Consider the following 16,287-nt stretch of genomic DNA (forward strand, 5'->3'; position numbering starts at 1 on the left):
TTCTTCTCACTTCTTGAGTTCATAATGTTTTAATGTTTAAGTAACACATCTTAGAGTGGAGCTGAACCTCTTTAGCCATAATTGCTCATTAAATTTCACACCTTTTTTTCCACAAAAGCAGATTATTTTTACCCTTATGTGAGAGGTTCTTTATGTGCGCGATCCTTTTTTTAAGAGCCACTTAAAAAAGGACCAGATCAGCCCAGATATTCTGAAGGTGTCTTTTTAAGCTCTGTTAATCCAATGAAAACGACTCGACTCTTATCCACACGTATCCTCAAAGCCGATGGTTTCTCGGTGTGTTCCTCGCTGCTGAGAAGCTTCGCCGCACTCAGAAACCGCCGCTGAAAGAGTTTCAATTTACTTTTTGGAACCAGGTTTGAATGTAAACGCTTCAGAGATGTAACGTCCTGTCCGTTGTGTCCTCTTCCAGCCGTGGCAGTCGGAGGAGGAGGGCTCCTGGCTCAGGGAGTACCCGGTCACCCTCATGCAGTTCTTCAGGTACCTTTACCATAACGTGCCCGACTTGGCGCCGATGTGGCACAGTCCGGAGTTCCTCTGCGCGCTGGCAGCCACCGTCTTCCCCTTCAACATCAGACCCTACTCTGAGATGGTGAGTCCGTCCATTTGTTGTCACCTAAAAATCACATTGTGCACGCTGAAGCAGCAGGAAGTGACCTTTACCGGCTGCTTTAATAGCGCTTCACCTCCTTCTGCACAAATCTCCAGACTGTAGTTTCCATTTCGTGTGGAGCTTTTAAAGGCCTGGAATTGGGTTTAAAGGGGGGAAAAAAAGTAATCACAGGTATTGATCAGTGACCCAATCAACTCTCAGCAGATATATGGTCATCACCTCTTATGAGGCAATAAAAACGGTAACTTATTGTCTCCTCCTGAGCCCAGCTATCTTGGATGCTGCAGTTTTAAAACCACAACTGCCAGACGCTGCAGTTTTTCACTAAATAAAAGGTGTTGCCCTAATAAGATAATTGCTCTTAGAGGGAGCTTAGCTTTTGAATGAAGCAAGACGTTACTAAGAACGTCCACAAGTCGCAGTAGCAAGGAGACAAAGCTAAAAATGAAATATCTCTAAACTAAATGAGAGTGTTGCTTTGCTTCATTATTTTTCTTACATACTGAATATCTAGACTCTCTAAATAGCCGATGTCACTTTAATAAATGTAAATAAAAAGTACAAATAAAACAGTTTCACAGTTTCCAGATTCCCTAAAACCACTATTTTCCTTGATTTGACCCACACTGGTAGATCTAAAATCTCTCTCACTGGGTATACAGGTCACATTTGACCCCAAACAGCCTTAGAGTACAAATTTTAAGCTAAAAGATGTTTATGGTGTTTTTACTGCTGTTGGATGTAAAAACGGGTCAAATTCAACCTGAAACATGTTCAGTCGTCCTCAAATGTATTCATACCCTTCCATTAAAGAAAAAGCTGAATTCACAATAGTCACTAAAATAACTAGAAACTGAAGAAAGTAATAATAAATAAAAATTTGTTAAATTATAGTTTAGTGAAATAAGACATTGCTTTTGAATTGTGGCTGAAAAGAATAATTTAAAAAAACAAAACTGTCCTGGACAAATCAGAGCACCTTGCTGATGAGCAATGGGCCAAAATCAAAATATCTGTCAGCAGGTGCAGAAGTCTGACTGAGAGTTACAGAAAACACTTGATAGCAGTGATTGGCTCAAAGGGTTGTTCAACAAAATATTAGTTTACGGGTCCCATCATGCTTGTTTGCTTGTTTTTTCATTCATTTTTTTATTTATTATTACTTTTGTCAATTTCAGCTTATTCCAGTGACAGCTGGTTTTGTCCTTCTTTAATGGGAGGGTATGAATACATTTGAGGACGACTGTACGTAAGGGTTAAATGTACAGCTGAACAGTTTCTCATCAATCTTCCGTCTATTCCAGGTCAGCGATTTGGACGACGAAGCCGGTTCTCCCACTGAGGAGTTCAAGGCCTTCGCTGCAGACTCTGGTATGAACCGCAGTCAGTCAGAATACTGCAACGTGGGCTCCAAGACGTCTCTGACCAACCACCCGGCCAAGAAGTACGTCTTCGACTTCATGAGGGTGCTGATCATGGACAACCTCTGCATGACTCCAGCCAGCAAGCAGACGCCCATCATCGACCTGCTGCTGGAGGTGAGAGAAGAGATGGACAGCGTTGTTAGCTTAGCAGCTCTTTTATATTGTTAGGAAATAATGTTCCCTTGTGTGCCCTTGTGTTTCATTTGTTTGGTCGTTTTGTGTTTTTTTTTTCAGGCTTCTCCAGAGCGCTCCACCAGAACTCAGCAGAAAGAGTTCCAGTCCAACATCCTGGACGGCGTCATGGAGCATCTTCTGGCCGCCGACGTCCTTCTAGGTCAGAGCAGCGTCCTCGCCACCTCACACAGCAGACTTCTGTTTGTGTTTCCATTCTCACGTTAATCTTGAACGAACACACCTCCCGGTCATTTTTCCTTTTCAGCTTAATGGTTTGTTAGCTGCCAAATTAGCCCACAGGGAGGACAAACTCAGCGTCAAATTAATCAGGATGTGGCTGCTAAATCCTGCCTCTTACAAAAGACCCAGATGAGCGTGCTGCAGGGCGGCTCAGCTGAAGAAGAACAAGCTCTAATGGTTGCATCATGAGTCAGCAAATCAGAGTGAAGACATCTGCAGAGAGATCTGTTATCACCTTCAGCGTTTTACATGACTGCTGGGGTTGTACATCAACTACAGTCTTTGGTTTTGTTTTTAAAAAATGAGACACGTGCCTAAATATGGTTAGACGTGGCACAAAAGCCTAGTTACCTCCTATCTAGCTCAACTACTTTAGCACAATAAGAAGTCAAATAAAGCACATGTCGCTCTTCTGTTCAGTCTTCAAGGTAATTTCTGCTAATGAAAACATTAATATTCCCTCCGTGTAGGGCAGCTTTTATCTGGGTTTTCTTCATTTCTGTGATTCGGTTTCACTATAAACTGTAAATCCTCTGACTGTCCGTCTCGCTGCTGGTCTCCTTCCAGGTGAAGATGCGTCTCTGCCGCTCAGCAGCGGTGGCAGCTATCAGATCCTGGTGAACAACGTCTTCTACTTCACGCAGCGTGTGGTGGACAAGCTCTGGCAGGGGATGTTCAACAAGGACTCCAAGCTGGTGGTGGACTTCATCGTGCAGCTCATCGGACAGGTACAGAGCGACCTCGGGCTGTAGCAGAACAGACAGACCCACCTAAAGATTTTAAACTAAGACTTAAGACTAGTTTGTCATGCTGCACAAATGACATTTTTTCAGGCCTGTACATTTAAAATGACCAACCATTCATGTCTTAATGCAAGATTTAATTTCTGTATATGTTTCAATACATAAATAAAACATGTAGCCATCACAGAGTCTTTATATTGACTAAATAAATACACTAATAAGTATGAGATGTATTTTGAGGATTTTTAAGCACCATAGTAAAAAAAAAAGAAAAGAAAGAAAACCAGCAGAATCATATTTTAATGCAGCCATGTTTGGACTTTGTATCTCACATTTCATGCATGCTGTGCCTCCTTTACACGCCACCGTGCAAGTGAGAAGATTAACAGATTACCGTCTGTAATTGAATTTTCAAGCCTTTCTATGTGACCTGGAAATGATGGTGATTAGTGGTTTTCTACATGCAGCTTACAGACAGACAGAAGGAATTAAAACGTGTTTCAAGTGGTCTGAAATATCGTCTGAGCTGATTTCATGTTGTTACAAGATGCTCTGTCTGCAGATGTGCACAACTTAAAGCAACTCCTGAACAAAGTGGTTGATTTTTTTCTCTGGACGTTCTTCATATTTCAGGCTTGAAAACTGTTTGCAGCAGTTTATTTTGTATATGTTTTGCTTTCTAACAAATCAGGAAACTCTGATTTCTCTCCAGTGGTTTATTACTGCACCATTCTGTGTGACTTTTAACAGCTTGACAAAGTAAAATTTGCAGAAATGCAGCAGCAATCCAGACAGCAGCACAATAACTCTAAACGTGTCTTGAGCAGTTTTCTGCCCAGACATTAAATCAACAACCACAGGAGCAACAAAGCTACTTTCACAACCCTCTCACGACTTAACGCAGTCCAGTGGCTCACTCAAACAAATCTTCTTTCTGCTGTAGTGTTTCCACAGCAGCTTTGCTCACACTCAGACCACAGCAGCGTAACTAAAAGACTGACAAGCCAAATCTCTTGTTTGTTTGTTTGGTTTCTTCCTCCTGCAGTCTAAGAGGCGCTCTCAGGGTCTCTCCCTCGACACCATCTACCACTGTCTGAACCGGACGGTGCTCTATCAGCTCTGCCGACCCCACAAGACGGTGGCCCAGCAGGTGGCCCTGCTGGACGCCCTGCGGGTCCTGACCGTCAACCGCAACCTGGTGCTCGGGCCGGGGAACCACGACCAGGACTTTGTGGCCTGCCTGGCTCACTGCTTCATCTGCCTGCACAGCGGGAGGTAAGGGCGCACAAAGACCCAATTAGGAGTTTGTGTAGGGTGTTTGTTTAGTCATGTCTTTGTGTCTCCTAATCACACAAAATGGCTTCTAGAAAGAGAATTTCAACCTCTGAGTCATTAATGTCTGCAGATATGATCCAATTAGGAGTTTGTGCAGGGTGTTTTGTTGGTAATATAAAAACAGAAACCTGGAAACTGCTTTTTTGTGTGCCCTAATCACACAAAGGTATCAAAAACAGCTTCTAAGGAGAGAATTTACTGTTAATTAACCTCTGAGTCATTTATATCTGCAGATGTAAGCCAATTAGAAATTTATATATGTTGTTTTTTGAGTAATGAGATGATTTCACTGTGAAGTTTGTGTTGGGGATTTGTTTTAAAACAGGGCTGCTGTTAATTCAGTTTTTTATTTGGTAAAAGACTAAAAGTGAATTTATCCTACCAGCATGTCCCGTCCTGTGTGACCCTTCTGATGTAGATTATGCATCCACAGAGGAGTAGTTTTTATCATAAACTACAAACATTAGTTACACCAGAGAGTATGTACGTGTAGAGTAGAGGAGGAGCTCCACAAATCTTAATATTTAATAATGAAGATAAAGGTCAGGAATATTCATGTTGATTACAAGCCTGAGATTTACACAAAATGTTTATATTTATACACAAATGATATATAATACATGCTGTTTAAAGCTAAATAAGAAAACAAAATAGGTCCAAAAAAAAGAAGAAATCATGGAAATGCTTTAAACGCATTCTCTTAAAGTTTTGTTTTCATTGTGTCAGTCTAAATAATATGAAAAAATCCACACTATTTCACTGAATTAACAATTTTCCTGTTGGAATTAACACCACTGGTTAGTTTTATTTTGAAACAACTGTTTAGATGTACTTTTGAGCTTTGAGTAAACTTCATGTTTCTTTATTGTCAGTGCTTTGTCAGTTTGAGGAGCTGTCAGGAGCATTATTTGTACTTATATTTATTATTTGTACTGAGACAACAACAGAGTTCTCCCAGATATTGCAGTATCAGACTGCAGCAGGTTCTGCTTTAGTTGGATAAATTATTAAATGTCCCACTTTGGGGGAATTGTTCTCAGTAATAATAAAAACCTGTAAAACTGCAGTGTTTATTTGTGTTTCCAAATCACACACGAAGGCGTTAAAAAGAGCTTCTAGAAAGAGAATATCACATCAACTTAACCTCTGAGTCATTAACGTGTCGGGTCAAAACTGAAGAGCTGCGTTATGTGCTTTTAAATTTGCAGAATAAATAACAAATAAGCAACGTGAGTTTGGAAGCTCTTGTTCTTTTGTTAAGTCAAATAAAAATCCTTCTAAAAACCCAACAGGACTCATTTGCACAGTTTCTGTTTACATGCGCTCAGCAAGGGAGGATGAGATCAAAGGTTAGACAACACAAAGAAAACTAATTACAGTCTGTTTTTATTCACATAAAGTTGAAGGAGTTTCAGAGAAAGTTTGCGTTGGCTGGTTTGTCTTCTAGTTGAGGTAGTTGCTCCAAGTGTGATATTCAGAAAGAAAATGGTCGTCACCGTTCATACATACTGCTGTATATATTCTACTAAAACCCCATAACCTGCTTGTGGGTATGAAAGACTTGATATCTTAAGAAAACCTGCAATATTATGCTATTTGTTGCCGAGAAAACTAAAGAATTTGTAACTTTCCGACAGTCCTGGACATAATTACGTATACATCTCAGTCAGAATCACTTCATTCTGCATGTCTCAATTAAAAATTAACCAAAAACACACCATAATATTTACAATGGTTGCAATAAGAAACTAAAAATTCTTCACTCTCCGGCGCCATTAAGAAGCTGTGATTGGTTCAGCTGTGACAAACAGTCGCATGATAAGAATTCAGGGATTATTTGGCTGAACTGCAGCCTTTGTTTATGTTTTTCAAAATAAAAGAGACTGAGAGCGAAATATAATCAATTTAATTGATAATATAAATGCAGCTTGGTTCGAAAATGGCATACAGAGGAGCAAGATGCATTCAGCATTGTGAAACCTCTTCCTAGAGTTGATTTGCAGAGTCTTCGTAGAGGTTGTAAAAATGTACGTTAAAAAACATGACTATGTAGAAGCACCTTTTCCCCTGTGTTTACAAGATTATAATACAAGTTTTGACCAATATATATATAATATATGACATTTTAACTGTGTCCTGCTGCACAGAGCACATTTCTGAGTTCTCTCTCCATCTAGTCGTGGTTGTTCTCTTTCCATAGAGGTGCAGGACTTCAAATTACAGCGAAAACTGAGCCCACAGTGAGAAAAAAATACCCAGAAACTGCTGCTTGGAGTTCAGACAATCAGTTTGTATTTTATGTGTTCATCTGGCAGCAGCTCTTTGTCTCCTCCACGTGAGCGTCAGAGCAGAGTCAGTAGAACAGTAACGACCACAGAGTCCCACTGCTTTGGTTGTTTATTTTCTGTGACTCAGCAGATAGTATGTTTTTGCCCTCGCACGTATTCTGGAAGAATCGGCGTTAAACCTTCAGCAGGTGGGGAGAGACTGAATTTCCTACCACGCTGGGAGCACAATATGCTTTGCCACCGCACGACTCGTCTGCTGCAGAGAAGCCAAACAATCAGACCCGTCCCCTGAGCTGCTGTTTGTGTTTGTGTGTCCGCAGCAGCGTGGAGGGCTTCGGCCTGGAGGCGGAGGCCAGGATGACGACCTGGCACGTCATGATGCCCACGGAGAACGAGGCCGACTCCACGCACAGCCACGACGTCAGCGAGGGTGAGTGTTTGAGTGGGTGGCACCGGTTTGACCCTGCCGAGATTCTGGTGCAACATGTCCCCCTGGTAACACAAAACAAAACAAAACCCCTCTAAAGACACATTCAAACATCTGCCAGCCTTTACAGTTTTCTGTCCTGGACACCATCTTTTAGGATGATGATGATATTCTTGGATGAGCTCTGTTGGAATTTAGTTGGAATTTTAAACGAATCCCATGTGATACGAGTCGATGTTACATGTGAAACAGTGACGGTAACAAGTTAAGTCCACAAGAAAAACACAAAAAGTGGCTGGAGTTGGATTTTTAAGCATGATTTTTGTTTTATTGTATTTATATAGCACCTTTGAAAAACAGAGTTGACAGACAGGGATGAAATGAAAACAAGGACACTCAGGAATAGCATCGAAACGAGAGTCCAGCAGAAGGAGAAACACCAGAGAGGCAAAGAGGAGAAATAGAGTTGAACTTGGTTGAAGATTTTCAAACTGAATCAATACAACAGATAAAATATTAAAAGAACCAAAAATGCCACATCTAAGGAAGGACAAAGAACAAGTTTACTAATAGTAGTAATGGTGATAAATAAAGTGTAACCAAGAAGAAAATGAACAAATAAAATATAAATATCAATTAGACGATATATAGATATAGATAATAAAAATAGAAGTTTCTGTGTGTTCAGTTAAGTGTGCAACTGTGAAGACTTTTGGTGTATGACAAGGAGGAAGAAATGATAATAAATGTTTTGGTCTTTGGATTTTACTGAAGTTGGAAAATCAAGTTTTTCCAGCTGTGCACCTGCAGAAAAAAAAACTAAAGCCTGATTCATTTTTCTTCCTTTGTGCAATGTCTGGTTTTTAATTTCAGCTTATTTTACTTCAAGCTGCTCTTGTGTTAGTTGATTCATTTGTTTTTAAATGTTAAAGCTCTTAAATTTCTCTATATCTATAAATCTCTATGTTCTGTTGAGTGTTTTTTTGTTTGTTTGTTTTTTTTTTTACTAATTTTCATGTCTGCTTCTTCTTTTTTTTTTTTGCTAACTTTAGTGTCTGCTTCTTCTTTTTTTTTGCTAACTTTAGTGTCTGCTTCTCCTTTTTTTTTTTTACCTCAGAGTTTAAATACAGATTAAATGAATGAATGAAAGTTGTTATAAAGGAGTTCTGCAAAGATGCAAATTCCAGGTTTATCTGACAGCTGTTTCCACAAGTACCTTCTCTCCAAACTGATTCCTGATTCAGTGAAACAAACAGCAGACAGTAACAGACTGGGTTGTGAGTTTAAACCGTCGTTGTTCCTCCTCTGCAGGCCGGCAGCTGCTGCTGAAGGCGGTGAACCGAGTGTGGACGGAGCTGATGCACAGCAAGCGCCAGATGCTGGAGGACATCTTCAAGGTGTCGCTGCCCTGCAACGATCGAGGCCACGTGGACATCGCCACGGCCCGGCCCGCCCTGGAAGAACCAGCACTGAAGAGCTGGCAGAACCACCTGGGTGAGGAGCGCCGTGACAGACACAAAGATGTCAATCAGTATGACAGAAAAAATATGGCAAAATTGTCTGATACCAGCTTATTAATGTGAATATTTTCACATTAAAACAATATATTGTGGACAAAACAAGACATTTATCATCTTTGGCTTTGAAAAAACACTTTTATTTACCATTTGATAGATTAAACTAATCAACAATATAATCAACATTAAAAGTAATCATTCATTGCAGCTTGAAAGACCCACACACTTGCTGTACACTTCCTAAATATTTCCTCAGCCGTCCGGATTTTGGATTTCCGCTGCCCTTTTTGTTTCTTGGAGCGAGTGTTAAATAGTCATTACACAACTCGGTAAGCTGTTTGGAAACTCCTCGTATTGTTTTGCGAAAGAAATAAACCCCACAGCTCTGCCAGTATTACCTATTATTACTGATCTGCTTACTGCATCAGTGCTTTATTCAGTGCTGATGTACACAAATAAATACATAACTACCAGTCAGTCTGCTGAACCAGACGCTTTGGCAGGTAACCAGATATGATACGATGCTTCTAAATTTGCAAACACACACAAAAAAAAAGTAGGAAAGTCATAAGTTCTTTAAGTTAAATCAGTTAACTTTGTGAATTATGATCCAGTGTTAAAGGGATATTGTTTCTGAAAAGATGTGCTTCTTATAAAAACTGTAAATGTCTTTTTTTCCAGTGCTGTTTCCACCATAAACCAAATTTAGTAAACCGTTATTGTGCAGAGATGGAGGCAGAAATCTCAGATATGTTGATACCGGGATAAACAAAACCTAAACTTCCTGTGAAGAAACCTTTGAACTAAAATACAGCCTTTTACTTAGAATGCTAAATCCAGAACAAAATCTATATTACTGTAAGAGTTTATGGTTTAAAAAAAAACATTTTATCATACATTTTTTAATATTTATTTTTGTAGTTTTTGTGTTTCGTATTTTATTATTTTTTAATTGTTTTTTTGCTTTGTTTTTTTTTTAGTTTTTTTAGTTTTTAAAAATTTTTATTTCTGTATTTTTCTTAAATCATTTTTGATAATTTTGTATTAATTCTGTAGTTTTTGTGTTTTATATTTTATTATATTTTTATTTTGTTTTTTGTATTTTTTGTATTTAGGTTTTTTTGTGTTTTTCTTAAATAATTTTGAGTTTTTGTTTTTAACATACATGTATTTATTTATGTTTTTAACATCAGAAAATACTCAAATTAACAGCAATATTTATGGATTTTGTCAACGTGTTAGCACTGCTTTCTCTTGCTCAAAACGAAAGTCTTTTAAGATGACCTAGTGGTAAATAACATTGACTGAATAGTGTTTCTCTCTGTGCTGTTTTCTTTTATTCAGTCCATGAGAAGAAATGCATCAGTCGCGGTGAAGCAGTCGTACCGGCGACTCAGTCCAAACTGTCCAGAGTCAGCAGTGGCTTCGGCCTCTCCAAGCTGACCGGCGTCCGTCGCAACAAGAAGGAGAACAGTCTGAACAAGAACAGCCTTTCTGCACAGGTACACAGAGGAACAGCTGATGCATACAATATTCTGAAACGTGTTGCTTCATTTACAATCCTGCATTTCTGACCAACAGGAGACTTTCCAGTGGATGTTCACACACATCGCTGTCGTCCGAGACCTGGTGGCCATGCAGTACAAAGAACACCAAGAGGTACCACACCTCCGTCCTCAATGTTCACGTCTGCAGCGTTGAACTGAGAACCAACAGACTGTTATGTAACGATGCAGTCAGGATGCTACTGCAGGACGTCCCAAAAACACAGCTCCATTTCCGCAGGCTGCTGTTGCAGCTGTATTCATAATTCATAGTTGTTTTTTTAAAGTGTCCGTCCTCTCCACCCCACAGCGGCAGCAGAACGCCCTCAAGTACGTGACGGAGGAGTGGGCGTCCATCGAGTACGAGCTGCTGCGTGAGCGAGGCCTGTGGGGGCCGCCCATCGGCTCACACCTGGACAAGTTTGTGCTGGAGATGACAGAGGGACCCTGCAGGATGAGGAAGAAGATGGTCCGCAACGACATGTTCTACATCCACTACCCGTACATCCCCGAGACGGAGACCAACACCAACTCAGCACAGGTACTTCAAACCTGCAGTGATGCGTGAACCCCTGCAGCACTTTTAGCTGATATGAAAGACGTCGTCGTAAAGATTCACATTAGTGGTGTTTCCATACACACATTTTTGTGTAATGGGCGAACAAAGGTTAAAAGAAAACGGCAAAATCTAAAAATTTAAAAAAAGTCCCTAATTTTAAAGAAAAAAAGTTTTGAGCTCCTTTGAGTTGGTTTTTGAGTTTTTCTAAAAAGAGTCGAAGCCCTTTATGAAAGTTCACTGATCAGCTGCTTTTATGGTTGTCTTGGTCTCTGGACAGAATAAAACACGCTGATATGGAAGAATAGTTCCAACTTTAATGACTGAATACATTTCCTGAGAGCTTTTCTCCATTTTCTTTTACAGGAAGCCAAAGTTTAGTTTCTTCTTTGAGGTTTTTTTTAGAAGTTAACAAACAGCTGATTTTGTTTTTGGCTTCTTCTGCTCTTCTTCTATAACCTATAGCACCACCTTGCAGTATTAATAGAAACAACTTTCACATTTTTAATTTGTGGCAACATTTCAAAAGTTCATTTTGAATTCACTGTTAGATGAAAAAACATGACTGTTGAAAAACTTTTTACACTTAAGAGTGAAGAGGGGCTTTTTTTTTTTTTACTTTCCAGCATTGCTTTCTTCACCCTTTCATTATTTTAAACAACGGTGTCGACAGAAAGTCTGTGTATATTTTGTAAAATTAGCTAAAACTTGCCTGTAATAGAACAGAAAAAGGAGCCAGATCCATTAGGGATATCAGCATCAAGGGTTTTTAAACCCCCAGTTCATTAATATTAAGGATCTCCCAATACACACATCAAATTTTGTAGAGTAGCTGTAGTTGTGGCTTCTTACTGCTTAGTATCGTAGCAACCCAAGAAGGCTGTTACTCAGACTACACTCATGGTGGCTATCCTACTGTTGTATGTAACAGCTGCCTTTGAGGCCCAAATCATGCATCTATTGGTTAAAGATCATTATCAAAACAGAGAAAAGCTCAATTTGTGTCCTAATTTAACTCATTATTGATTGATTGTGCTGCTGATCATTGGGGAAATAGTTGCAGATGAACGTCCTGCCATAAATCGTGCTCTGTGTTTACAACAGTCGTGTGACAGTGAACGTTAACGAAGGCTCGGGTGCAGGTTGGTGCTGAATTTCCAGCCATTTGTGTGGCACTACAGTAATCCTGTTAGATGTCAGTGACAGACGGTGTTAGAAGTGAAAAGACGTGATTGTTTAACTAAAATCTGTTAAAGAGAGTAAAGGTGGTATGAGAAGTTAAGGACAGCCTGTCACAGACGCCTGTATTTAACATCGTTTTTGACTTGTCTGGAAATATTAGAGGCCAAAATAGACATTTTTTTTCCATAAACCACAGGCTAAAATTCTGTATTTCTGTAGAAATAATAGAAATAATGTCCTTTGTTGTGTTCATAATCTGGACCCTGCAGAGGAGCGAACGTTGTCCTGAAATAGCGCCGGGGGACGAATCCGTCGCCGTCATGTGAGGAAGCGACACCGACAGCCGGCGGCTCACTTTTCCTGGCACCGCCGACACACATTTAGCTTTGTTTGCTCTACAAATAATCCCCCTTCTCTGTTTGCCAGCGAGCGCCTTCCTGCACTCCAGCAGCATTTACATGGCTGAGATGATGCAGAGAAGTCTTGTTCACGGCTTGTCTTACACAGAAAAGCTGCATTTTTCATCTTTAAATTCTAAGCTGACTTTTTGTACTCAGAGGAAATTAAAAAAGCCGCCTAATTTGTCAACAATGAAGCAGAAAATGGTGATTTAATAATAAAGCTAAACTCATCCTCGTGTCCCTGAACAGAGCAGATAATACCACAGTGACCACTTATTAAAAAAGAACCCTCTCCGTTGCCAAAGTCGCCCCATGCCGAGGCTTCACCAAGTTCAAATGAAGACTTCATGAAGCCTTTATGAGGAGACTCCTCAGATCCCTGCTGGAGAGGATTTTCTGGCTCATGACCTCTTCACGAGCCGGGATAATTAAGTCCAAAGTCCCCCAGGCCTGCTCCCTGATACATAATTTAATCTTGCTCAGGGAGCAGTTGCAGGGTGCTCTTGAATACTATTACAGGCCATTTGCTCAGAGTCTTTCTTGGCTTTTGCTGCCCTGCTTTAGGTCACGAAGGCAGCAGATTTTACTGTTTGATGCAGGGTTTCCAATCTCTGTTGACAAGCCACCTAAAGGAATCTCTTCAACTATAAAGAAAAACATCTAAATGCTACGTTTTGTGGGTTAATGCCAAAGAAAAGGTGTCTGAGTGGAATTTAAGTCAAACATGTCAGACGTGCGTGAAGTTAATCTGAAATGAAAGGAGGCTTTTGTTGAGCTGCTAATGCCACATGAATGAGGCCTGTTGCCTACAGAGAGGAGAACAACATAAGACCAGACTGAACACACTCCTCTTTACGTTAATGCTTCACATTTTTTTGTGTTCATGAATGACACAGCAGAACAGCAACGTAGCAAACACACACTCGTAGAAATGTTAGATCACCGCTTTCTAAAAGAAAATAGCTTAACAGAGCTGCAACGGTTCATCGATTAGTTGTCTGCTAATGAATTAATCACTAACTTTTGAGTCATTTTTAAAAGAAATTTTAAGATATCTTTGTAGTTTTTAAACAAAAATCTCAACAATTTGCTGATATTAGTTCCACAATCTGAGTACTTGATTTTATACAAGAGCTGCTTGATTGATTAGTCGTCCACAATTTAACTCTTGTGATAAATGATTCATCAGTTTGAGTGGTTTTTCAAGACTTAAAGGTCAAAACTCTCTGATTTTTCAACTTCTTAAATGTGAATATTTTCTGTTTTCTTTGTTCCTCTGTGGCAGTACACTGAATATCTTTGGGTTGTGAACAAAGTAGGATATTTTTCACAATTTTCTGATAGTTTATAGACAAGCAGCTCATAGATTTATGATGAAAATGATTTTAAAAATCATCATTAGGTGAAGCCACACTGTCCTAAGGAGTGATGCTTAAAAATGGTGCCAAAGCTTTGGAAATATCATCCTGAGATACGGTATAGTCAGTTTGCTGTTGTGTTGCTTTTTTTGCAATTAAGAAACAAAACTGATTAAAAATAAATGCATTTAAATGACAATACATGACTATAAGTGCCCTGCAGGTTGATGTTGTCTGCTTCCTATGATGCAGCAGCTTCCATGTGAGCTCCAAACACCCTTATCCTCCTTCTCTCTGCCTTCTCCAGCCCTCCTCTCCCCCTCTGGTGCCTCTAATACCCTCAGCTCTGGCTGAGGTCCTCGAACGTGCCGAGGTATCGTCCTGACGGATAGAAGAGTTTAGCTCTCGGCGTGACTGCATGATAGTAGCAGTAACATTTGCATCACTCGCAGCAGAAAGCTAACGCGGCGCTGCTGCGTCTATTGCAACAACTTGCATGAGTCAGTGACGCTATAGCAGCTTTTTGTGGCATCATGGATTCTGCTGTGGATAAAAATGTGAACCTATCGCAACATTTTTTGAAGTTTCTGCCCTTTTTTTTTATTTAACTCAGGAGCCATACAGTTAAAACTGACTCATATTTGTCTTTTTTTGCTTCTACTATGATATGAGGGAGCTGCCTTCCTACTTGTTTCAGACTCACCTTGTGTATGTGTGGTTTGGGTTGAAGGTTTTTCTAACTAAATTCAATTAAAGACAACAATCTATCTGTTTTCCCTGCATTTAAGTATGTTGTTGTGACTTGCAGTATTTGACAGCTTTGGATTTCTAAAAAAAAACAAAACGTAGCATGTATCAAGAAGAAACAAATACATTTCATGATGCATCCGTTTTAATTGTTCGTTTTTCAACATAAATCAACAAAATCTTAACAAAACTAACCACAACTTCAAGTTTTGTTGTGCAATAATATCTTTTATTCGTGAGCATGGTTGTAGATTGGATTTGTTTCTGATTTCTTGCATTTTTGTGGATATTTATGCACTGATTTGTGAGTTTTCTGCATCATTTTGTGATGGAAGAAGAAAAAAACCCACAAAATTCAAGTACAGAATGTTAGAGTAAAGGTTATAGTGGGTTTTTCTAAATATTCTCCCACTGAAATCTGAACTAATACGTGTCAGTAAACTCCAGTTTTTCCTTCACTAGGCCCCCGCCCTTGTCCTTTTACTTTATTAAACGTCATGGCTAGATTACAAGTACAGCTAGATACGATACTTTAACACAGGAAGACCCGTGTCTAATAATAAGTCTCGCCGCTGTGTTGTGGTAGTTATAAAACAATTACCAAGTGCAACAATAACAATACTTCTCTATCAGTATTTATACTCATGAAAGAATCTGTGCAAAACCATTGATACGTGAGCAATTTGGAGAATCTGAATGAGTCCACATGTTTTGTTTTTTTTTTGTGTGTGTTTATTTTACCGATATCTCTCTTAATGCAGATTTTTCCACATTGAGATCAATCAGGGTTCATCGTATCATAAGTGAAGCATGTATTTAGTACTTTAAACACCAATCCACAGGCAAAAAGAGGCTAAAACTGTTTTTTTTTTTTTTTACTGTCAATATGAGAAAATCTATTCAGATTTCGCCAAACCGACTTGGAGTCAGTCGGTTATCCCACAACATTCAGTGCCGCAGAGTCTCACCTTCTTTTTTTTCTCCATCCACAGAAGCCTCTGCGCTACCGGCGAGCCATCAGCTACGACAGTAAAGAGTACTACATGCGTCTGCTGTCCGGAAACCCCGGCATGTACCAGCACTCGGTGGAGCACAACACCGAGGGAGAAACCGCTCAGCACGAACCGGAGCACGGAGAGGACACCATCGCCAGAGTCAAAGGTGAAGAACTATCCATCGATCAGACTTTATTTAAACAGCACCTTTCATACAGATAAAAGTGCTTCACTTATAACAGGAAAAAAAATGCAGTAAAGAAGTGCAAACAACCCCCTCACTCCCAAAGTTATGATACAAATCAAGAACTCTAAAAAACAGGGATTTAGGAAGTGAGGAAACACTTTCCTATGTAACACATGCAATGAGATAAAATAAAATAAGATGGATAAATGAATAGAACGAAATAAAATATCTGTTATTAAAATAGAAATTTCAGATTCAGATCCTTTATTAGGGTCCGAGCACTCCGGTGCAAGGACCCTATTGAAACCCTTGTGATTCTTCTTATTATTATTATAGTTCAGCCGAATCAAACGCGTTTTTGAGGGCCTAAACGTACTCGAAAAGTCACCAAAATTGCCACGCACATCGGGACTGGTGGAAATCGGAAACTAACAGAGACGTGGACATGTCACGGCAAAAATGGCTCCACAGCGCCACCTTGAAAATTTCGCCGGAGTCCTGGCGGAAGCACGTTTGACCTAGAACTACACAATTT

The 16,287-nt window shown here is 39.7% G+C and overlaps 1 protein-coding gene across 1 annotated transcript in view; it reads left to right on the top strand.

The window, feature by feature from the left end:
• wdfy3 (WD repeat and FYVE domain containing 3) overlaps positions 1–16,287 on the top strand; it is a 64,730-nt gene that overhangs the window by 27,539 nt on the left and 20,904 nt on the right. Inside the window, exons 17-27 of the mRNA XM_008291324.1 lie at positions 434–613; positions 1,939–2,172; positions 2,293–2,392; positions 3,040–3,200; positions 4,261–4,490; positions 7,159–7,268; positions 8,577–8,759; positions 10,127–10,284; positions 10,364–10,441; positions 10,637–10,867; positions 15,563–15,731. Coding sequence (XP_008289546.1) covers positions 434–613; positions 1,939–2,172; positions 2,293–2,392; positions 3,040–3,200; positions 4,261–4,490; positions 7,159–7,268; positions 8,577–8,759; positions 10,127–10,284; positions 10,364–10,441; positions 10,637–10,867; positions 15,563–15,731 — 1,834 coding nt within the window. The remainder of the gene's footprint in view (positions 1–433; positions 614–1,938; positions 2,173–2,292; positions 2,393–3,039; positions 3,201–4,260; positions 4,491–7,158; positions 7,269–8,576; positions 8,760–10,126; positions 10,285–10,363; positions 10,442–10,636; positions 10,868–15,562; positions 15,732–16,287) is intronic.

The sequence above is a fragment of the Stegastes partitus genome, unplaced genomic scaffold (assembly GCF_000690725.1).
Source record: "Stegastes partitus isolate 25-593 unplaced genomic scaffold, Stegastes_partitus-1.0.2 Scaffold735, whole genome shotgun sequence".
Taxonomy (NCBI): Eukaryota; Metazoa; Chordata; class Actinopteri; family Pomacentridae; genus Stegastes; species Stegastes partitus.